Source organism: Bos grunniens, chromosome 7, assembly GCF_055505025.1.
Source record: "Bos grunniens cultivar Pamir isolate PY7600 chromosome 7, Bosgru_T2T1.0, whole genome shotgun sequence".
Classification (NCBI taxonomy): Eukaryota; Metazoa; Chordata; class Mammalia; order Artiodactyla; family Bovidae; genus Bos; species Bos grunniens.
This window is the reverse complement of record NC_141171.1, coordinates 11,715,366-11,739,295: the sequence shown is the minus strand read 5'-3', so window position 1 is coordinate 11,739,295 and position 23,930 is coordinate 11,715,366. Positions and strand designations below refer to the sequence as shown.

The 23,930-nt window shown below is 48.9% G+C and overlaps 1 protein-coding gene and 1 pseudogene across 7 annotated transcripts; one reads left to right on the top strand and one right to left on the bottom strand.

Moving 5' to 3' along the window:
- Positions 1-16: 16 nt before the first annotated feature.
- IL27RA (interleukin 27 receptor subunit alpha) lies at positions 17-23,830 on the top strand. Of its 6 annotated transcripts, none has more exons than XM_086408855.1 (16): positions 17-196; positions 633-750; positions 1,102-1,293; positions 2,253-2,422; positions 6,339-6,496; positions 6,582-6,736; positions 8,922-9,081; positions 9,174-9,247; positions 13,551-13,734; positions 13,830-14,018; positions 16,611-16,712; positions 16,787-16,945; positions 21,694-21,819; positions 22,418-22,511; positions 22,712-22,805; positions 23,149-23,830. In XM_086408855.1, coding segments are annotated over exons 5-16 (1,590 nt in total). In that variant the 5' UTR covers positions 17-196; positions 633-750; positions 1,102-1,293; positions 2,253-2,422; positions 6,339-6,495; the 3' UTR covers positions 23,401-23,830. The 6 variants fall into 6 exon arrangements, with proteins under 6 accessions (XP_086264981.1, XP_086264980.1, XP_086264982.1 ...); XM_086408854.1 differs by having other exon boundaries at positions 1,074-1,293; XM_086408856.1 differs by lacking the exon at positions 1,102-1,293.
- LOC147368401 (large ribosomal subunit protein uL13 pseudogene) lies at positions 1,927-2,543 on the bottom strand (annotated as a pseudogene). The gene has a single exon (XR_015166633.1). The product of XR_015166633.1 is annotated as a large ribosomal subunit protein uL13 pseudogene (transcript).
- Positions 23,831-23,930: the final 100 nt, after the last annotated feature.

The following is a 23,930-nucleotide window of genomic DNA, read 5'->3' as shown; positions in this document are numbered from 1 at the left end:
TCGCCGCTCAGGCGTTGGTCCCCGAGAGCGAGGCGGGCGGCGCGGCCGCGCTGGGCCAGGCAAGGCCGGGCCGGACTGGGGGGCCGCGGGAGTGCCATGCGGGGGACCCCGGCCGCCCCCTTCCCACTGCGGCCGAAGCCGATGCTGCTGCTGCTGCTGCTTCTATTGTTGCTGTTCAGCCGGACTCGGCCCCAGGGTGAGTTCTGGAGCGAGCTCGTGTCTCATGCTCGCGAACGCGCCCATCACCCTCCAGGGTGACCCTCAAGTTTGCGGAATGAATGGCAGAGGTCCAGAAGCCACTTTGCTCTCCCCGGCCCAGTGGCAGGGGCCGGGCGATGCGAGGGTTTGGGGAATGGGCGGTAGCGAGGTGGGAACTTGAGGCCGGGGTTGGGGGGGCGGCGGTAGGGTAAGGGCTTTTGTCGGGGAGTGGGGGGGTAGTTAACAGGATGTGGCTGGTGGGAGGGGAGGAGTTATGCCCAAAGCCTGGGGAGCGGTGGCCAGCGCCCCCTTCCTGCTGCTCGCTTCAGTAAGGGACCCTGGATCGCCCTCCACAGTTGTCAGAAGTTCTGGGGTGTGCCCGAGGCTGGGGGAACTGACCGCCTTCCTTGGAACCCTCCTGCCTCCCTCTCCAGGCAGCCCGGGGCCACTGCAGTGCTATGGAGTTGGACCCTTGGGGGACCTGAACTGCTCCTGGGAGCCTCATGGGGACCTGGGAGCCCCCTCCATGCTGTATGTCCAGAGCCAGAAATAGTGAGTACAGTGGGGTAATTTGGGGACACTGAAGCCACTCAGGTTCTAGCCTTCTCAGAGGACCCATTCGCCCTGCCCACCCTCATCTCCCAGCCCGACCCCACTCTCTGGCCCTTCAGTTCCACATTCCCTCATTTCCTTGCTGTGTTACCATGAACCAGTCACTTTCCCTCTCTGAACCTCTGTTTCTTCCTCTATCAAATGCTGATAATAATGGAACCTGGTTCCCAGCATTGGTTCTGAGAATTCAGTGAGTTTATGCACTTGGGAAAGAGAAAATGCTTAATGATTAGAAGTTGTTTTTTATTGCTGTGTGACCTTAGGCAAGTAGCTTAACCTCTCTGAGAACAGGAAAAGATCATTTGATCTGGTGCTGGGGATGCAACAGTGAAAGAGACACAGAAAGCCTCATGGAGCCCACAGTCTGAGGGGGTGACTGATATTGCTTCATGATGAATCACACTTGGAAACTCAACTTCATTTCAAATTTGGCTGTGAGAGGAGAGGAAAAGGAGCATTTGAAGATGGGAACTGGCATGGAAGGTTGGTTTTTTTTTTTTTTAATGGTGGTAAAGTACACATAAAATTTACCCCTTTTTTCCTCAATCTTTTTCTTTTGGCTGTGCTGGATTTTCTTCGCAGCTCCAACTCTCTAGTTGCGGCTTGAAGGATTTCACTAGTTACGGTGCATGGGCTTAGTTGCCTCTAGGGCATGTGGTATCCCAGTTCCTTGACCAGGAATCCATCCCGCATCCCCTGCTCTGACAGGCAGATTCTTAGCCACTGGACCACCAGGGAAGTCCCCTCAATCTTTTTAAAGTGTCCAGTTCAGTGGCATTAAGTACAGTCACACTGTTGTGCAGCCATCACCACCATCCATGTCCAGAAGGGTTTTAATTTGTAGAGAACGAGAAAGTAAGAGGGCTTCCCAGGTGGCACTGATGGTAAAGAACCTACGTGCCAATGCAGGAGATGTAAGAGACATGGGTTCCATCCCTGGGTTGGGGTGATCCCATGGAGGAGGGCATAGCAACCCACTCCAGTATTCTTTCATTCCTGTATTCTTGCCTGGAGGGTCCCAGGAACAGAAGAGCCTGGCAGGCTGCAGTACAGAGGGCTGCAAATCAACTTAGCATGCATGCTTGCACGAGGGAATAAAAGAAAGTCTCTTTTTTGTTTGTTTGTTTTGTTTTTGAAGAATAAACAGTCAATTTTATTGGGCTCAGACTAGGAATCCATGAGTCTTGAGGACCTCTGTGAATTTGTCAGTTTTCTTCTCGATGTTCTTTTCTGCGTGCTTTGGTAGCCTCATAAGCAGCTGCTTTTTCCAGTAGTGGATCTGGGCTTTCTCCTTTCTCTTCTCGTCCAGGGTGGCCGTTACTGCCTGGTCCGTCCAGCCAATCTCATGAGCCAGGCGCCCTAGGTAGGCAAACTTGCGAGTAGGCTTCAGACGCACAACCTTGAGGGCAGCGGGCACCACCATTCGCTTTCTCTTGTTATAGGTTGGTGGGATCCCATCAAACACCTCGAGGTGCTCCAGAGCAGCCTGACCTCACTTGGTCTTGTGGGGCAACATGTCTCACCCTGTCCGCCAGAAGATGCCGCTGGGGGCTCGGAGGTGGTAGCGGTCACGGGAGGGGTTGGTGTTCATCCGCTTGCGGAAAAAGGCCAGGTACTTCAACTTATTTCTGTAGAAATTGCCAGAAATGTTGATGCCCTCACAGCGCACGACCACACCCTTCCGGCCCAGAAGCACCTGCTTGGCCACGATGGCCTCCAGGCGGCCCAGGAGATGGCCTTGGCCGTCAAGCACCAGGACCTGCCCTTGGGAAAGCTTTTTTTTTTAATGAGGTGAAATTCACATAAGGTGAAATTAACCATTTGCAAGTGAACAGTTCAGTAGCTGTTAATACTTCACACTGTTGTCCAACCAGTGTCTCTATTTCATTCCAGAACATGCCCATTACCCCCAAAAGGAAGTTTCATCCCTAATAGCAGTCAATCCCTGTCTCCTGACAACTACTGATCTACTTTCCATCCCTTGGATTTGCCTGTCCTGGGCCTTTCTCATAAGTGGAATCATACCTTATGTGGTCTTCGATATCTATATACATTCACTTAGCATGTTTTCCAGGTTCATTATGTTGTAGCATGAATCGGAACTTCATTCCATTTTTTGTAGCTGAACAGTATTCTACTGTAATGGATATACTGCGTTCATCTACTTATCTGTTTCCACCGTTGAGCAATTGCCGTGGGTGGTTGTGACTAGTGCTACTGAAAATTGAGTCCTTCTTTTCAGTTCTTTGGGGGTATATGCCTAGGAGTGAAACTGCTGGGTCATATGGCAATTCTGTTTAACTTTTTGAGGAACCAACTGTTTTCTGCAACAGCTGCACCGTTTTATGTTCCTACCAGCAATGTAAGAGGGCCCCAGTTTCTCCACATCTTTGCCAGCATATGTGTTTTTGTCTTTGTTTTAATGAAGGCCTTGATTTGAACCTTTGAAATCCAGTCCTTCGGGACATCCTCGACTCCTCTCTCTCTAACCCACATTTGATCCATCAGCAGGCCTTGCCAACATTACCTAGAATCTGGCACTCCTTACTTCCTGAGCACCCCCTCCATGATCCTGTCCCCATTATCGCTGGCCTGGACCCCACAGTCACCTCCTCCCAGGACTCAGGTTTCCATCCTCAGCCCCACAGTCTCTTCTCTACCATGGCATCCAGTGGGCGCCTGTGAACTTCTGCATCAGAGCACTTCCCTCCCCTGTGCATAGCACTGCAGGGCTCCCTGCTCACTCAGGGTAAAAGCCAGAATCCTTCCTGCTGTCATGTGAACAATCTGCTATGGCCTCCCTGTCCTCGCCTCCTCCCACCTCCACCTTACTCACTCTATTCCAGGGTACAAGCCTCCTCCTCACTGTTTCTCAGAAAACACCAGGCACAGGGGCTTCCCTGGGGTCGTTGTTCAGTCGCTAAGTCGTGTCCAGCTCTTTGTGACCCCATGGACTGCAGCACGCCAGGCTTCCCTGTCCTTCGCTATCTCCCAGAGTTTGCTCAAACTTATGTCCATTGAGTCAGGAGTGGGTGATGTTTATCTAACCATCTCTTCCCTGGTGGCTCAGTGCTAAAGAATCCACCTGCCAGTGCAGGAGACTCGGATTCGATCCCTGGTCTGGGAAGATCCCACATGCCACAAAGCTGCTAGGCCTGTGTGCCACAACTGTTGAGCCTGTGCTCGCGTGTGCTAAGTTGCTTCAGTCGTGTCCGACTCTTTGCGACCCCATGGACGGTAGCCCGCCAGGCTCCTCTGTCCTTGGGATTCTCCAGGCAAGAATACTGGAGTGGGTTGCCATGCCCTTCTCCAGAGGATCTGCTCAACCCAGGGATCAAACCTGCATCTCTTATGTCTCCTGCATTAGCAGGCAGGTTCTTTACCATTAGCGCCACCTGGGAAGCCCCACTGAGCCTGTGCTCTGGAGCAACTACTGAGCCCACATACCACAGCTACTGAAGCCGGCGCCCCTAGAGCTCATGCTCCACAAGAGGAGCCACGAGAATGAGAAACCCGCACACCGCAACTCGAGAGCAGCCCCCACTTGCTGCAATTGGAGAAGAGCCCGTGTGCAGCAACAAAGACCCAGCACAGCCAAAAATAAAGAAATAAAATGATAAAAGAAAAAAAAGAAAAAGCACCAGGCACAGTTTGGCCTCGGGACCCTTGCCTTGGCTGCTGTTCCTTCTTAAAGTGCTCTTCATTTAAGAAGATCCTTCACAAACTGTGCACCCGCCTCCTTCAGGCCGTTATTCACACGTCTCACCAGAGAGCTTTCCTGACCACGTTTACTAAAATACCACTGTCACTCTTCATCTCAGCATGCCTCATCTTCCTCATCCTGCTTGATCTTTTTTTAAAATAATTATTTCTGGATTTTGGGCCTCACTGGGAGGCTTGTGGGATCTTAGTTCCCCTATCAGGGATTGAACCCCGTGCCCCCTGCAGTGGAAATATGGAGTCCTAACCGCTGGACAGCCAGGAACTCCCTTGATTGTTCTTTATATTGCTTTTACCACCATCAATTATATATTTATGTGTTTCATCTGCCTCCTCCACTGAAATACCAGCTCTGGAGAGGGGATCCTTGCCTGCTTTGGTCACAGTCCTATTCTCAGCTTCTACAGCAGGGCCTGGCCCACAATATGTATTAGCTGACCGAATAGTTGTTTTTATTGTTGTTCAGTCACTAAGATGTGTTCGAATCTTGTTGACCCCATGGACGCCAGGCTCCTCTGTCTTCCACTACCTCCTGGAGCTTGCTCAGATTCATGTCTATTGAGTAGGTGATGCTATCTAACCATCTCATCCTCTGCTGCCTTCTTCTTCTCTTGCCCTCAGTTTTTCCCAGCACCAGGGTCTTTTCCAATGAGTTGGCTCTTTGCATCAGGTGGCCAGAATATTGTGGCTTCAGCTTCAGCACCAGTCCTTCCAATGGGTATTTAGGGTTGATTTCCTTTAGGATTGACTGGTTTGATCTCCTTGCTGTCCAGAGGACTCTGAAGAGTCTTCTTCACCACCACAATTTGAAAGGATCAGTTCTTTGGCACTCCGTCATCTTTATGGTCCAACACTCACAGCTGCACATGTTAATACTGGAAAAACTGTAGCTTTGACTGTAGGAACCTTTGTTGGCAAAGTGATGTCTGCTTTTTAAACACTGTCTAGGTTTATCATAGCTATCATTCTTTCCTTCCGAAAAGCAAGCATCTTTTAATTTCATAGCTGCAGTCACTGCAGTGATTTTGGAGCCCAAGAAAATATAGAAGTAAATGTGGATATATATAATAGGTGCTCAATAAATAAAATAACCAATGCTTTTATATCATGTATATGCTCCTGATGCTTGCTATTATTTTCTTTAATGTTTTAATTTGGTTGCACGGACTCTCTAGTTGTGGCACGAGAGCTCAAGAGTTGCTGCACTCAAGCTGAGTTGCTCCACAGCACTTGGGATCTTAGTTCCCCATCCAGGGATGGAACCTGCATCCCTTGCATTGCAAGGTGGATTTTTAATCACTGGACCAGAAGAAGGGCTTCCCAGGTGGCTCAGTGGTAAAGAATTCACCTGCCAATGCAGAAGACGCAGGAGACTCAGGTTTGATCCCTGGGTCGGGAAGTTCCTCTGGAGGAAGAAATGGCAAGCCACTCCTGTCTTCTTGCTCAGAAAATCCCATGGACAGAGCAGCCTGGCAGGCTACAGTCCACGGGGTCGCAGAGTCAGACAGGACTGAGTGACTGAGCACACGTGCATGGACCATCAGGGAAGTGCTGCTGGCTGTTCTAAATGCATTTCATATCTCATCGCATTGATTCCCCTCACTATTCAGCCCTTTTCGCAGGTGCTTTTATCACCCTCATTTTGTAGGTCAAGAAACTGAGGCGCAGAGAAGTGAAGTTGCTTGCTCAAGGTCACACAGCTCTTAAGCAGAACTAGGACTTGAACCCAGGCAGAGCAGATGTTATCATTACGACTCGGGGCCCGGCCTGTTGTCTATTGCCTCTTATTTCCCCATCTCTCCTCACAGCCATTCCAACAAAACCTGGACCGTGGCGGTGCCCACCGGACAGAACTGGGTGACCATCCCACGGGAACAGCTTACCACGTCTGACGAACTCCTTGTCTGGGCGGCCAAGGCCGGCCAGCTTCTCTGGTCCCCAGTCTTTGTGAACCTCGAAACCCGAAGTAATGGGCGGGAGTGTTGGGGATGTGCTGTGTGTGGGGTGGGTGGTCCTGGAGGCCCCTGCTCAATGCATTTCTCCTTCTTCAGTGAAGCCAGATGCCCCCCACCTATACCCTGACGTGGACTTCTCAGATGACCACCCCCTGGAGGCCGTTGTCCAGTGGGCCCCTCCTACGTGGCCACCCCATAAGGTCTTGGTCTGCCGGTTTTACTATCGAAGGTGCCGGATGCCCTGGGTGATGGTGAGTGTCAGGGAACCTTTCCCCCCACCCTACTCTGGTGGGGCCTGAGACATCATTCCCAAATCAGCAACCTAGCCCAGAACTTGTTCCTCACCTGCCCCTGGAGTCTGTCCACATCCCTCACGAAAGGTCTGTACGTGCGTTTTGTTCAGCTAAAAAATGTACCCCCACCAAGATAATCTATAAATTCCATACAGTCCCACTTGGAATTTTTTTTTTCTTGTTTGGCCATGCCATGCACGTTGCAGGATCTTAGTTCCCTGAACAGGGATTGAACCCCGGCCGTCAGCAGTGAAGGCATGGAGTCCTAACCATTGGACAGCTGGGGAATTAATTCCCTTTACTTGGAATTCTTGAGAAATTCAGTAAACTTCCTCAAACACTTTCATTTAATGAATTGTTGTTGTTCAATCACTGAGTTGTATCCAACGCTTTTCGACTCCATGGACTGCAGCGCCCCAGGTTTCCCTGTCCTTCACTATCTCCCAGAGTTTGCTCAAACTCATATCCATTGACTTGATGATGCCAACCAACAATCTCATCCTCTGTCATTCCCTTCTCCTCCTGCCTTCAATTTTTCCCAGCATCAGGGTCTTTTCCAATGAGTTGGCTCTTCACATCAGGTGGCCCAAGTACTGGAGCTTCAGCTTCAGCATCAGTCCTTCCAGTGGGTATTCAGGGTTGATTTCCTTGAGGATTGACTGGTTTGATCTCCTTGCTGTCTCCTCAAATAACTTACATGAACCTTAAAGGAAGAGGTTAACAGCAGGGGACTTCCCTGGCGGTCCAATGGCTAAGATTCCATGCTCCTGATGCAGTGTTCAATCTCTGGGCAGGGAATTAGATGTTGCAACTAAGACACAGTGCAGCCAAATAAATAAATGAACACTAAAGAAAAAAAAAAAGGTTTATAGCAGATACTACTTAGCGCCTGCTGTGTGCCACACACTGTTGGAGGCTCTTTATCAAATCCTTACAAGAACTCTTTGAGGTAGATGTGTTTTGTGCCTACCCATTTTACAGATGAGGAACAGAGCCTGGTTTTCAATAAACACTTAAAAGTGTTAATAATAAAAGAAGCTCATATTTCCAAGCACCAGGCATGCATCAGGTACCAAGCTAAGCAATCTGCATGGATGATCTCAATGAGGACTGTACTCCTGACTTCCCTAATATAGGTTATTTTATGATCTCTGTTTCGTAGTTGGGGAAACTGAATCTCAGAGAGGTTAAGCAACTTTCCCAAGCTCACACACAGCGAAAAAAAAGGACGAAAGCTCCAGAGCAATGGGACCCCAGGAGTTGGGGAGCCTGCCCAAACACTTTAAGAGCACAGCCCCAAAGTTACATGTATCTTTCATCTCATATCTCATTGGTCAAAATGTAGTCACATGGTCTCACCTGATTGCAAGGGAGACTGGGAAATGTGGTCTTTGTTCTTGATACACATGGTCCTGACAGATACTCAGGGTTTCCAAAAGAAGCAGCCGAGAATGGGTATTGGAGATAACCAACGATCTCAGTCACAGCTTGGGGTGCCAAGCACCACAAGGTAGGGTAGACTTGTTTTCACTGGGAATATTCATGCAGTTCAGAACAGTGCTAAGATACAGACGTTGAAATCCTACTGCCTGGGAATGAATCTCAGCTGTAGTACTCACCAGCTCTGTGACCTTGGGTATGTCACTTTCCCTCACATGACCTTAGTTTTCCTCATCTGTAAAATGAGAACAATAATAGAATTTCCCACCTACTGCTATACCTGGCACAGAGGATAATCAAATTGTCTCTTTTTGCCAGGGATTGTCCCAATTTTAAAACTGAAAGCCCTGTGTCTTGAGAACCCACTCTGTCTCCCAGGCAAAGCAAGACAGTACTGGTCATCCTGTTGGCAGCTAAGGGCTTCCCAGCTGGCTCAGTGGTAAAGAATGTGCATGTAATGCAGGAGATGCAAGAGACATGGGTTCTATCCCTAGGTCAGGAAGATTCCCTGGAGAAGGGCATGGCAATCCACTCCAGTATTCTTGCCAGAAAAATCACATGGACAGAGGAACCTGGTGGGCTACAGTCCAGGGGATCCCAAAGAGTTGGACTGGACTAAAGTGACTGAGCACACACATCGACATATAAAAGGTCAACTTTCAATTCAGCCTTCAGCTTCATCACTCACATGTCACTCCCCCAGCTGGAACCGGAAGTGAAGTCTATACCTCTGATGCCCATTGAGATCCAGGACCTGGAACTGGCCACTGGCTACGAGATGTTCGGCCGCTGCCAAGTGGACAAAGAGGAGGATCTGTGGGGCGAGTGGAGCCCCATTCTGCCCTTCCAGACACCACCCTCTGGTGAGGATCTCTGGGCTTCCCATCTTTTCCTCTCCTGGAAGTCAGGCCATCATGCCATTCCCATTTGTCTCTTCTTTTTCCATCCTCACCAGCTCCAAAAGATGTGTGGATCATGGGGAACATCTGTGGGGCACCAGGTGGACAGGAACCCCTGCTTCTGTGGAAGGTGAGTTGTGAAAACCCATTTCTCTGCCCATGTCAGGAAACCCTGGATAACAGTGATGCAGGGACTTACTTGGTGGTCCAGCGGTTAGGACTCCGAGCTTTCACTCCCAAGGTCATGGGTTCAATCCCTGGTCAGGGAACTAAGAGCCTACAAGCTGCCCACTGCTGCAAAATCAAAAACACCCCCAAACCAAAAACCAATGACGTAAACAAAACAGAGGCTACTCTGCTGCCCTCTTGAGGCTGCTTCAGGGTTTCAAGGAGGGGGATCATCAGGGAGATCCTGGCATGGCGCTGGGCTCAGAGCAAGACTCCACCAGTGTTGACTGAAAGTAGGGATCTGAGCTGAGACTTGAAGATGGGTACGAGTGTTCCAGGCAGTGGGGGAGACGTTGGGTGCAAAGATTTAGAAGCAATACAAGGCTCAGCTCCACAAAGTATAGCCGGGTATGCTAAGGGCTTTGATGTTAGTATCAAAAGGGCATTGTTTTGGGACTTCTCTCATGATCCAGTGGCTAAGAATCTATCTGTCAATGCAGGGGACACGAGTTCAGTCCCTGGGCTGGGAAGGTCCCACATACCCTGGGGCAGCTAAGCCCAGGTGTCACAGCTACTGAAGCCCTCATGCCCTTGATCCCATTCTCTGCAATAAGAGAAGCCACCACAGTGAGGAACCCGAGCACCACAACTAGAGTAGTCCCCACTCGCAGCAACTAGAAAAAGCCAGAGTCCAGGAACAAAGATCCAGAACAGCCAAGAATAAAATAAATAAATAAATAAATTTAAAAGGTCGGGGGAGGGGGCATTGTAGGGATTTCCTGGTGGTCCAGTGGCTAAGACTCTGAGCTCCCAATGCAAGGCACCTGGGTTCGATCCTTGGTCAGGGAACTAGATTCTGTATGCTAAAAGACCCCACTTACTGCAATGAAAATTGAAGATTCCGTGTGCCTCAACTAAGACCTGGTGCAGCCAAATAAATAAATAAATATTTAAAAAACAAAACAAAACAAAAACAAAAACAGGGCTTGTGAGATGACAGACAAGAATGAAACAGTTCTCACTGACCCAAGTCTGTTAAGCACCTAGTCGGTTCCATGCATTGCAAGGCCCTGACTCACAGTAAACATGGCGAGAAACCAAATAACAGGGCTCTCACTTTCTTGGGCCACACGATCTAATAACATCACTGACTTTAACCATGCGTAATATTTCTAGAGTTCTCACTGTGTGCCCGGTCCTCGCCTACACACTTATTTATATTGACAAACTTTACAGATGAGAAAATGAGACGCAGAGAGGTTGCCCCAAACCACACAACTGGTACACGGCAGAGCTGATGTTTATTGGCTTTCAAAGCATAATTCACAGTTTCGCTACCTTTATTTTATTTATTTAAATATTTTTTTTTTCACTTTTTTTGGCCATGCTCCAGGGCCTGTGGGGTCTTAGTTCCCTGACCAAGGATCAACCCTGTGCTTCCTTGCATTGGAAACATGGAGTCAATCACTGGACCACCAGCAAAGTCCCTCAGTGCCTCTGTTTGATGACACATACCTTGTAATGCCCCTTTACTATACTGAAATGAAGTACATAGCTCAGGGCTTCCCTGGTGGCTCAGTGGTAAAGAATCTGCCTGCCAGTGCAGGAGAAAGGGATTCAGTCTCCCATCCGGGAAGATCCCACATGCAACTGAGCAATTAAGCCTGTGGGCCACAACCGTTTAGCCTGTACTCTAGAGCTCGGGAGCCACAACTGAGCCCATGTGCCTCAAGTACTGAAGCCCGTGTGTCTAGAGCCTGTGCTCCACAAGAGAAGCCACCGCAGTGAGAAGCCCAAGTACCACAACTGGTAGCCCCCACTCTCTGCAACTAGAGAAAAGCCCGTGAAGCAATGAAGCTCCATTACAGCCCCAAATAGATAATACATAAGTAAAATTATAAAAAAGAAATATAGTTCTTATAACCCATATATATATATATATTTTAAAACGTATAAATACAGTGTATTGTGTTGTAACATACAGTGTACAGTATATTGTAACATTCAACAGAAAATAAATGGGACATAAGGCTACTGCATAACGGCAAGGTATTCAGTTCACCAGTGTGACATGAGTACTAAATCTGTACCTCCCTGACAGGGTTGTGTTAGTCTCTTAGTGGTATCCGACTCTTGGTGGGCCCATGGACTGTAGCCCACCAGGCTTCTCTGTTCATGGTATTCTCCAGGCAAGAATACTGAAACGGGTTGCCATGCCCTCCTCTGGGGAATCTTCTCACCCAAGGATAGAATCCGGGTCTCCTGCATTGCAGGCAGATTCTTTACCGTCTGAGCCACCAGGGAAGCTCCATGTACCTCATAACATAGCTTTAAAATACATAAAGTAAAAGTTGGCAGAACTACAAGGAGAACTCTATGAATTCATAACCATTGTGGGAGATTTTTAACATGCTCCTCTAAGTAATTCCATAACAAGCAGATGGAAAACAAGTCAAGATCTAGAAGATCTGAACATGTGAGTAGCAGACACCCAAGTGGACTCACATAGGAAACATCTGAACATGCATTCTTTCCATACCAAATAGGACATTTACCAGAGTCGTCCACATGCCAGGCTATTGAGCCAGTTTCCCAGGACTTCAAAGGGATGAGACAATGCAAGACATGTTGAGAAATTCTCTGATCAGAACACAGATCGTGCTGGAAATCGATGATCACAACTGCCTGGAAAGTCCCTATATGTTCAGAATATTTTAACATTCAGTGAATATTAAAACCAGGTCCCCTAAGGTTTTGTATTTATACAGCAAATGGTGTTTGGTCTTAGGATCAGCTAAAATTGCTAGATTTTTTTTATCTACAGAAGTTTCCAGTTGGGATGACAGTCTAAAGTCACAACGGAGGTGGGACAACTTTTTGTTTCTAGGAGAGGGTAGTGTCCCTGGCTCTTGAGCATCAAATACCAATCATTGAGGCAACCAGATATTCTCACAAGTTTCCCCAAAGAACTCTGGAAGGTACCATCCTCTTTGCTACACATAACCACTCCTCTGTACAACAGTGGGAGTTTTGCAGTCCCTAAGAACCACACAGGACAGAATGGGGTAAGCTGAGTGAAGCAGGGTTATATAAGTGCGTGGCCAGATTTTGTCTTTACTTAAAATATTTTTTTAGAAATCACTTTATTTCCTCTTGTTTTTTAAAAATTTATTTTTGGCTGCACTGGGTCTTCGTTGCTGCATGTGGGCTTTGTCTAGATGCAGAGAGCAAGGGCTGCCCTCTAGTTGCGGTGCATGAGCATCTCACTGCAGTGGCTTCTCTTCTGGTGGTGCACAGGCTATAGACAGCTTGAGTAGCTGCAGCTCGTGAGCTCAGCAGCTGGCAGCTTGCTGGCTCTAGGGTGAGCAGGCTTCAGTAGTTTTGGCCCATGGGTTTAGTTGCTTCGCAGCATGTGGAATTATCCCAGACTAGGAATCGAATCCATGTTCCCCCTATTGGCAGGCGGATTCTTATTCACTCCACCACCAGGGAAGTCCCTTAAAATCTTGATAATTTGTTTGTCATGGTTTTTTTGTTTTTGTTTTTTTTGCATTAGTTTTGATTGATTAAAATACTATATTACAACAAGGTCCTACTGTAGAACAGAGAACTATATTCAATATCCCGTGATAAACCATTATGAAAAAGAGTATGAAAAAGAATGTGTGTATATATATATATATATATATATATATGTATATATATGTATGTATGGGGGGTCACTTTGCTTACAGCAGCAATTAACACAGCTTCATAAATCAACTATACTTCAGTAAAAATAAATTTTAAAAATATTGCATTAAAATATAATTTATCTTGATTGGATTTTGGGTATGCTTTCTTGCTTTACACCCTAGTTCTGGCTCACTAGCTGTATTCTAATCTCACTTCTGCTGTTGAGCCCCTCTGAGGCTTGGTTTCCTCACCTGTACCGTGAAACCAGGGCTTCCCTGGTGACTTAGCAGTAAAGAATCCACCTGCCAGTGCAGGAGATGCAGGTTCGATCCCTGGGTCAGGAGGATTGGCCTGGAGAAGCAAATGGCAACCCACTCCAGTATTCTTGCCTGGAAAAATCCCATGGACAGAAGAACCTGGCGGGCTACACTCCATGGGGTCACAAAAGAATTGGACACGACTTCGGGACTAAACAACAGTGAAACCAACAAAAATGTTTCACTGATGCGTTTATCCAGTGACCTCACTGAGATGCACAGTATGTGCCTGATAAGGAGAGAGATTCACCCCTCCTTCCCCTCATCCTTTAGGCTTCAGGGCTCTGCATGCAGGTGACCTACAGAGTCTGGATCCAGGTTAAGGATCAGGAGGTGATCCAGGAGGAGACCCCCTACTGCAACTTCTCCATCCCCACCCAAGCAGAGTGGGTGGGGGTGTCTGCTGTGAATGCCACAAGCTGGGAAATTCCTACCAACCTCTCTTTGACCTGCTTGGGTAAGAGGCTGTGAACTTCCTTTGTGAGATTCCTTGGAGGCGCAAGTGGAGACTTCCCAAGTTTACAGCTGAGATTTCTCCTCCCCATCCTCTAGGTCCAGACTTTGCCCCCCATGGCGTGGTGGTCAGGAGCATCTCTGGAAACACAGAGCTGCTGGTGACTTGGCAACAGGAGCCTGGGGAGCTGCAGGAGCATGTGGTGGACTGGATTCGAGACGGCGACCCCGTGGAGGACCTCAACTGGGTCCGGCTTCCTCCTGGGAACCTCAGTGCAGTGTTGCCAGGTGAGGCCGAAGAGCACCAGGGTTCCCATTTCAGCTGTTGGAGAACAGAGGAGAGGCTGGATTTGCAGAGGAGTGGTCAAGTATTATTAATTCATGCAAGAAATATTCGTTGACTACCCACTGTGTGCCAAGCCCTGTTCTAGAGACTGGTACACAATGATGGGCTTCCCCGGTGGCTCAGCAGTAAAGAATCCGCCTGCAGTGCAGGAGAGGCAGTGCAATGCAGTGCAATGGCTACCCACTCCAATATTCTTGCCTGGGAAATCCCCTGGACAGAGGAGCCTGGAGAGCTACAGTCCGTGGGGTCACAAGAGTTGGACACGACTTAGCAACTAAACAACAAACACGGTGATGGCAGCTAATGTGTACTGGCCTTTCCATCAGCGTGAAACCATTCAATCTTCCTTATAAAGCAGGTTTCTGCTATTATCATGAAGATAAAGAAAAAGGCTCAGAGAGGTTAAGCAACTCCCCTGAGGCCATACAGCAAGTATGTGGTGGAACCAAGATTTGAACCACTTAGTCAGGTTCCTTGGAGAAGGAAATGGCAACCCACTCCAGTGTTCTTGCCTGGAGAATCCCATGGCCGGGGGAGCCTTGTGGGCTGCCGTCTATGGGGTCGCACAGAGTCGGACACAACTGAAGCGACTTAGCAGCAGCAGCAGCAGCAGCAGTCAAGTTCCTAAAGCCAAACCCTGAACTATCACTACTCTCCTCTCAACAGCATCCCTACCCTCATCCCCACCAACATCTCCATCCTCATCTTGTAGGGCCAGCAACCAGTGGAACAAAAACCAAATACCTCTGTGATGCAATTTATTGTTTAGTTGCTAAGTTGTGTCCGACTCTGCCAGGCTCCTCTGTCGACAGGATTTTCCAGGCCAGAATACTGGCGTGGGTGCCATTTCCTTCTCTAGGGGATCTTCCTGACGCAGGGATCAAACTTGCGTCTCCTGCATTGTAGGAGGGTTCTTTATCGCTGAGCCACCAGGGAAACCCCTGTAATGTAATTGGGGCAAAGTAAAGGGGGAGGAGGGAAGATATTTATTTTAGGGAAAAAAAAGAAAAAGTCTCTCTGGGAAAGTGGCATTTAAACTAAGACCTGAAGGATCCATGGTCTAAGGGAAAAACAAGAGGAGACAACCAGTGCAAAGGCTCTGAGGCAGAAATGTGCCTTATGTGTTAGAGTGACAGCGGGGAGGCCGGTGTGGCTGGAATAGAATGAGCAAAGGGGAAAGTGGGAGGAGGTAAGGGCAGGGAGAGGACGGGGCAGAATGTGCAAAGCCTCGTGGCTCATGGAGAAGACTTTGATTTTTTCTGCCCGTGAGGCGGGAGCCACTCGGGGTTCTAAGCAGAGGAAGGGTGTGTCCTGACTCAGTTGCTCACAGGTGCCCCCTGTCTGCAGTGGGAGGAACAGACTGGGAGGGTGAGGGCTGAAATTGAGAAACCCAGGACTGTGGGCTTCCCTGGTGGCTTAGACAGTGAAGAATCTGCCTGCAGTGCAGGAGACCTGGCTTTAGTCTCTGGGTCTGGAAGATTCCCTGGAGAAGGGAATGCCGACCCACTCCAGTATTCTACCCTGGAGAAGTCCATGGACAGAGAAGCCTGGTGGGTTACAGTCCATGGGGTTGCAAAGAGTCGGACACGACTGAGGGAGTAACACTTTCTCTCTCAGAAAGGACTGTGTTTGCTCCTTCTGGGAGGGAACAAAGGGAGAGAAGCAAGCAGGTTCTTGTTGGGGAGTCTTACAGCAGAATTTGGGGGACCTATTTGGATTTGTTGTACCTGACATGCTCCTCCAAGTGGGATTGTCCATGGGACTGTCAGATACTCAAGTCTCAAATCTAGCAATATGTTCTAGGCTGAGATTTAACACTGGGGAGTCTGTCCTTGGTATAAAGAATTTGGGATAGCCTGAGAAGGTGTCAAGTGAGAGATTTAGGATAAAGTCCCAACACCATAAGTATATATGGACAGAAGAAGAGGAGCCCCAGTTTTAGGAAGTTCCTGGTTGAGGAAGGCTATATGGCACCACAGGTTTTGAGAAGGGATTTCAGGAGCTTTATTTACTATGATGGATGATGTCAGGGCCCCACTCAGAGCCCGGAGTTTATCTCCCAGTCTCTGGCACCTGCATTCCTGGCCTGAGGGCTTTCTCTGGCCTGAAGCATCTTGCCTGCCTAGACAGCCGAAGTGCCTGGGAATCAAGGCCCCTCAGATGCAGCCCTTCACCAATGACTGATAATGGTCGATGGATAAATACCCCAACTCCCTCCCTCCTTGGGTGGGATGGAGTTCAGGATTGTCAGCTCTTCTGCCACCCAGAGGGCACCGGTGGGACTAAGCCTTGGTTGGTCATATTGGGAACTTGTTCTCTAACGCACAGTTGCCTGGGTTTCTTTCCTTCCCCGCTTCATTTCCCCACTGCCCTGTTGGTGTTTTCTATGGTTACCTCCCAGATAAATTACTTTCCCTCAAAACCCTTGTAGCAGAGTGTCCCTCTGGAGACACAAATGAAGATTCCTTACAAAATAAGAAACGCGTTGGGGAGGGGAGCCAGCTCTAACTGGTCTTTGTTCCTGCCCTACTCAGTGGATTTCAAGGAAGGGGTCCCCTACCGAATCACGGTGACCGCGATCTCTCCGTGGGGCTTGGCCCCGGCCCCCTCCGTCTGGAAGTTCAGAGAGGAGCTAGGTAAGTGGTGGGCTTGGAGGATGGAGGGTTCTGAAACCGTGGCAGAACTTGACCCGCTGACTTTCTCTCGCCAGTACCGTTATCGGGGCCAGTGGTTTGGCGAATCCAGGATGCCCCCTCAGGGACCCCTGCTGTAGCATGGGGAGAGGTCCCAAGGCAGCAACTCCGGGGCCATCTCACCCACTACACCCTGTGTACACAGAGTGGAACCAGGCCTTCTGTCTGCAAGAACGGTGAGCTCCACTGCCTCTGCCCCAGCCCCATCAGTCCACCCCTCCTCTTGCCCCCAAGGAACCTTTTGGCTCCCTCTCAGCCCCTACGAGAAAACCTGATATCCTGGGTTCCCTAGTGGGTAATAACCCTGGTGGCTATCAGTGTAATAGACTGTCATGTGGCCATTTAAAATGAAGAGTCCGATCTATATTTATTGACATTGAAAGATGCCTGTCATATTTTATTAAGTGAAAAAAGATAAAAGGATTATAAAACTTTGCGGGATGGTTCCACTTTTATACAATAAACCCAGCACTGAGCAAAGCAGAGACACAACTATGAAAAGAAATTCCTCCACAGCATCAATAGGGATTTTAGAATTACATATGATTTTTACTTCTTTTTTTATACCTTTGGATATAGACTAAATTTTTACTCTGAGCACAAATTCCTTTTAAAAGTACCTTTCTTATTTTTGGCTACGCTGGGTCTCCGTCGCTGCTGCTAGCTTTCTCTAGTTGCGGCAGTTGACGGGCTTCTCATCACAGTGGCTCCTTTTGTTGTGGAGCACGGGCTGTACGGTGCTCAGGCTTCCTTTGTGGTGGTGCATGGACTTAGTCGCTCTGCAGCACGTGGCATCTTCCTGGACCAGGGATCAAACCTGTGTCCCCTGCTTTGGCAGACAGATTCTTAACCACTGGACCACCAGGGAAGTCCCTAAATTGTCTTTATTACCCTTTCCCCCACAGTCACGTTGAGATATAATTGACAAGCACACTGTGTATGTTTAAGGTGTACATTGTAATGGTTTGACTTACAAATATTGTGAAACAATTCCCCATATAAATTTTGTTAACATCCATCATCTCACATACATACCACGCTGCTGCTGCTAAGTCACTTCAGTCGTGTCTGACTCTGTGTGACCCCATAGAGGGCAGCCCACCAGGCTCCCCCTCCCTGGGATTCTCCAGGCAAGAACACTGGAGTGGCTTGCCATTTCCTTCTCCAGTGCATGAAAGTGAAAAGTGAAAGTGAAGTCCCTCAGTCGTGTCTGACTCTTTGCAACCCCATGGACTGCAGCCTACCAGGCTCCTCCGTCCATGGGATTTTCCAGGCAACAGTACTGGAGTGGGGTGCCATTGCCTTCTCCAATACATACCATAAAAAGTTTAAAAAGTAATAAAAATTCAAAATATTCTTTTCTTCTGATTACAAAAGTTATCTGTTCTTGTTTTAAAAACTGACACACTGGGGCTTCCCTAGTGGCTCAGTGGTGAAGAATCCACCTGCCAGTGCAGGAGGCAAGGGTTTGGTCCCTGATCCGGGAAGATCCCACATGCCTCGGGGCATCGCAGTCTGCGTGCCACAACTATGAGCCTGTCCTCTAGAACCAGAGAACCTCAGCTACTGAGCCCACGTACTGCAACTACTGAAGCCCGATTACCTCCGCAACAAGAGAAGCCACCACAATGAGAAGTCTGTGCCCCATAACTAGAGAGTAGCCCCATGCTCGCCACAACTAGAGAAAACCCGCTCAGCAACAAAGACCCAGCACAGCCAAAAATAAAAAAATGAAAGTATTTTAAAAACCGACACATTAAAGTTCAGTTCAGTTCAGTCGCTCAGTCGCGTCCGACTCTTTGCGACCCCGTGAACTGCAGCACACCAGGCCTCCCTGTCCATCACCAACTCCCAGAGTTCACTCAGACTCATGTCCATTGAGTCAGTGATGCCATCCAGCCATCTCATCCTCTGTCGTCCCCTTCTCCTCCTGCCCCCAATCCCTCCCAGCATCAGACTCTTTTCCAATGAGTCAACTCTTTGCATGAGGTGGCCAAAGTACTGGAGTTTCAGCTTTAGCATCATTCCTTCCAAAGAAATCCCAGGGCTGGTCTCCTTCAGAATGGACTGGTAATATATCAGCGTTCTCATCACTTCAGTGATACTGATCATGCAGCTTCCATATTTTGCCCTGTGTACATTAACACAAAGATGGGAGTTGTGTTTTTTGTGTTGTTTTTGAGTTGTGGTGTTTGAAAATTTTAAACATTTTTACTATAGACAATTTCAAGTGAAAGTAGGAAAAACTGTAGCAAACCCTTGTGTATCCACCATCCGGTTTCAATAGTTAACTGCATTTAATCATTCTTGTTCAGTGTATCCCCCATGCTTTTTACCTAGTGTGTCTTTGGTGTCATTTCACCCTTAAATAATTTGGTATTTCTGCCTTTGTCTCTAACTGATAAAGCCTATTTTTTTTTAAACATAGTTACTTTGCCATAACTGCACTTTGCATGAGTACATAGATATCACTGGGTTAAAAATCATATATATTTATGTGTTGTTCAGTTACTAAATGGAGAAGGCACTGGCACCCCACTCCAGTACTCTTGCCTGGAAAATCCCATGGACGGAGGAGCCTGGTGGGCTGCAGTCCATGGAGTCTCTGGGAGTCGGACACGACTGAGCAACTTCCCTTTCACTTTTCACTTTCATGCATTGGAGAAGGAAATGGCAACCCACTCCAGTGTTCTTGCCTGGAGAATCCCAGGGACGGGGAAGCCTGGTGGGCTGCCGTCTATGGGGTCGCTAAGAGTCGGACACGACTGAAGCAACTTAGCAGCAGCAGCAGTTGCTAAATTATGTCTGATTCTTTGCGACCCCATGGACTGCAGCATGCCAGGCTCCCCTGTCCTTCATATTTCCCGGAGTTTGCGCAGATTCATGTCTGTTGAGTGGGTGATGCCATCTAACCGTCTCATCCTCTGCTCCCCTTTCTCCTTTTATGAGTACATGTACCTATTATTATTATTAAAAGAGAACCATGTTATAGGCCCCTAAAGCTTATGACTGATGTTTTGCAGCTCTCTTTTCTACTCGATGTTTTAGCTTAGATAGCTTTATGTGGCATATTCAGTTAAAAACACACACCGCCAGGGAATTCCCTGGTGGTCCAGTGGAAGGGACTTTAGAGAAGAATTTGGGGGACCCATTTGGATTTGTTGCATGTGACATGCTCATCCAAGTGGGATTGTCCATGAGATGGTCAGGTACTCAAGTTTCAGATCTAGCAATAAATTCCAGGGTGAGATTTAACACTGCAGTCTGTCTTGGTGTAAAGAGCTTGAGACAGCCTGAGAAGGGCATTGAGTGAGAGATTAAGGATGGAGTCCCAAGACCATAAGTACATATAGACAAAAGAAGAGGAGCCCCAATTCTGGAAAATTCACAGTTGGGGAAGGCTATATGGCACCACAGATTTTGAGAAAGGATTTCAGGAGCCTTATTTTCTGTGATGGGTGGCATCAGGGCCCCACTCAGAGCCCAGAATTTATTTCCCAGTCTCTGGCACCTGCATTCCTGGCCTGACAGCTTTTTCTGGTCTGAAACATTTTGCCTGCCTCAACAGCTAGAAGTGCTGGGGAATCAAGGCCCTTCAGTTGCAGCCCTTTATCAATAACTGATAATAGTTGTTGGACAGGTGGTTAGGACTCTTAACAGCTGAAGGTCTGGGTTCAATCCCTGGTAGGGGAACGAAAATCCCACAACTGTAAGGCACGGTCAAAGAAGTAAACAAAAACAGTTCTGGGAGGTGCAGATGTCTTCCCCTGGTCTGAAGCAGATTTCCCTTCACTGGATCCTGTGCATCCTGAGGGATATGATATTCATGCATTCATTTGTTCCAATACACACTTGACCCTTGAACAACATAGTTTTGAACTGTGCAGGTCTAGTTATACATGACTTTTTTCCATAGTAAATTTTAACAGTACTATCTATGGTTGGTTGAATCTGCTGATGTGGAACTAGGAATTACAGAGTGTGTGTTAGTTGCTCAGTTGTGTCTGACTCTTTGCGACCCTGGACTGTAGCCCACCAGGCTTCTCTGTCCATGGAATTCTCCAGGGAAGTATACTGGAGTGGGTAGCTATTCCCTTCTCTAGGGGATCTTCCCCACCCAGAGACCAAATCCAGGTCTCCTGCATTGCAAGCAGATTCTTTACCATCTGAGCCACCAGGGAAGCCCCTATTGAGGAACCACAGATAAGGAGGGCATCCCTGGTGACTCAGTGGTAAAGAACCTGCCTGTCAGTGCAAGGGATGCAGGAGGTTCGAGTTCAATCTGTGGGTCGGGAAGATCCCCTGGAGGAGGAAATGGCTACCCACTCCAGTATTCTTGCCTGGAGAATTCCATGGACAGAGGAACCAGGTGGGCTATAGTCCATGGGGTCGCAAAGATTCAGACTTGACTCAGCAGCAGCAGTAGCACAGATAAGGAGGGCAGACTATAAATTATACTGTACTTGGATTTTTAACAGAGTTAAGAGTCAACACCCCCAACCCCTGCCTTGTTCAAAGGTCAACTGTATATCATTTTTTAGTGCTTTCTATGTGCCAGGCACTGACTAAAGTTGGACACGACTCTAGGAATATGGCCCTCGTGGCCCTAACTTCTCATGGGGGACATGCAGGCATAGATAAAGTAAATATATCTATGCAGTGTGTCAGATGATGGTAAGTGCTGGGTAGAGGAATAAAGCAAGGAAGATGAATGGAGAAGCCAGTGCTGTTTTAATTGGTTGGGGTTGGGGGGGCAGTCAGGACAGTTCTCACTGAATAGGTGACCTGTGAGCAAAGAGCTGAAGGAGGGGAGGAGGGAACCATGTGGATATCTGGGAGAGAGTGTTGCAGACAGCATGGCATGTGCAAAGGTCCTGAGGCAGGACTTGACTGCCTCCCTCACCTCTCTGGGTATGTCCTTCAGTGACTGGCAGCACCCGAACCATCACCCTGCCTGACCTTCACTGGGGTCCCTGCAAGCTGTGGATGACTGCCTCCACCATCGCAGGACAGGGCCCACCTGGTCCAAGCCTCCAGTTTCACCTACCAGGTAGAGGTCTGGGGTGGGACTGCTATGTGAAGGGGCCCTATTCCACTGGAAGGGGTTACATAATCCTTACTGAACTTCACTGGGTAGACAACCTTTTGACTTGGGGATGTCGATGATGCATTTTGATGCTGCTAAATACTGCTGTGGATTAACAGGCAATGTGTGTCTTTGACCCTTTCACCCATCCCTGACCTTGACCTTCTCACAAGTCCCACTCCCACTCTGAGACTCCCCCTACCGATTCATGTGTGCATGCTCAGTCGCTGAGTCATGTCTGACTCTTCGTGACCCCATGGACTGTAGCCCACCAGGCTCCTCTGTCCGTGGGATTCTCCAACAAGAATACTGGAGTGGGTTGTCATTTCCTTCTCCAGGGGATCTTCTCAATCCAGGGATTGAAACCAAGTCTTCTGCATCTCCTGCATTGGCAGGCAGATTCTTTACTACTGGGCCACTTGAGAAGCCCTCGCCCATTCATGAGCCCTGCCCATTTATCCGCTTCCTTACCTGTGCCCTGCCCCACCCATGAGCCTTCCCTGAGCCCTCCCGGCCTTCTTGGTGTCCAAATGCTCTTCTGCCCCTCCCCCTTGCCCTCCAGATAACACCCTGAATTGGAAAGTTCTGTCGGTTGTCTTTCTGCTGTGGGGTTTGCTCCTGACCGGCTGTGGTGTGAGCCTGGCCACCTGCGGAAGGTGAGGCTGTCAGACACACAGGTCTCTGCCCAGGTGGGGAGGGCAGCTGGGCATCGCTGAGCTTGGCTTGGCAGGGGGGCAGGGGCTTTGGGGATAAGGGGATGATGCTTCAGAGCTCTGTGACATCCTGGACCTTGCCATCTGGGCATGGGTATCTCGCCACCTGGCTTCCCTGCCCTGACTCTTAACCTGCTTGCCAGGTGTGTCCACCTGCAGCACAAGGTACTGCCCCACTGGGTCTGGGAGAAGATTCCTGACCCTGCCAATAGCAACTTCAGCCTGCCACACATGAAGGTGAGTGAAAAGCCTGGCTTCTTGGGGCCCTCTAGGGGGTTGGGGAAAGCTGGACAGTGGGGGATAGTTGAGAATTAGGGTGGGGAGTATGAGGGGAAGGGGCTTCCCAGGATTTAGTGGTAAAGAATCCATCTGCCAAGGCAGGAGACGTGGGTTTGATCCCTGGGTTGGGAAGATCCCTGGAGGAGGGCATGGCAACCCACTCTAGTATTCTTGCCTGGAGAATCCCATGGACAGAGGAGCCTGGCGGTCCATAGGGTTGCAGAGTCGGACACGACTGAAGCAACTTAGCACGCACACTCACAGGTACAAGGGGAACAATCTCGGTCTCTTCTCTCCCCAGGAGGTGCCCCAGGCCCAGCCCCCTGGTGACTCACCCATCCTGGAAGTGGAGGAAATAGAGCAGGTTCCAGTTAAGGAGCCCCCCCAGCCCTTGGCACCACTGGACTCTGGGTATGAGAAACACTTCCTGCCCACGCCTGAGGAGCTGGGCCTTCTAAGCCCCACTGCAGGCTCCAGGCTACGGCCTGAACTGACCTCAGGAGGGGAGAGGGGAACTCCTTTGACAGATGAAGACATAGAGGCTCAGAGCTGAGTCACTTGCCTGAGGACACCCAGCCAAGGAAGAGCTGAGACTAAAGGACCCCTACAGAGAAGGGCCTGGCCCTGCAGGGAAAATGTGGATGGATGAGGGAGCAAAGGAAAAATACGTGATATCCAGAGTGGCAGCTACTCCCCATATCTGTCCTGCTGCTATAATAGAACTGTAGTCGGATGCACTCCCAGCCTCCCTTGCAGCTAGGTGTAACCATGGACTGAGTTCTCACTGGTGAAACGTAAGCAGAGGTGACATGTGCCAACGCTGGGCCTGGGTGGGGGCTCTTCCACATTCCCTTCCCTTTCCCATGAGCTGGAGCATTGGTATGCCCTGTGATGCAGCTTTGACTACACAGAAAGAACACAAGAGTTTCCAAGTGATGCCATAGAAGTGTCCAAAGAAATAAAATTTTTTCTTTTGATAGCTACTCTAGCTTGAGATCTTTTTGTTACAGCAGCCACATCTATTTAACTCTCACTGACTCAATCTGCTTCTAGCAGAGTCAAGCCCTCCACTTCCCACCAGCA

Bases quoted from the DNA above. Each gene is read 5' to 3' on its own strand.
- IL27RA (XM_086408852.1), top strand. From the start codon at position 473: ATGCCCAAAGCCTGGGGAGCGGTGGCCAGCGCCCCCTTCCTGCTGCTC. The intron at 751-6,338 runs GTGAGTACAGTG...CTCTCCTCACAG, and splicing joins TATGTCCAGAGCCAGAAATA to CCATTCCAACAAAACCTGGA. The intron at 22,512-22,711 runs GTGAGGCTGTCA...CCTGCTTGCCAG, and splicing joins AGCCTGGCCACCTGCGGAAG to GTGTGTCCACCTGCAGCACA.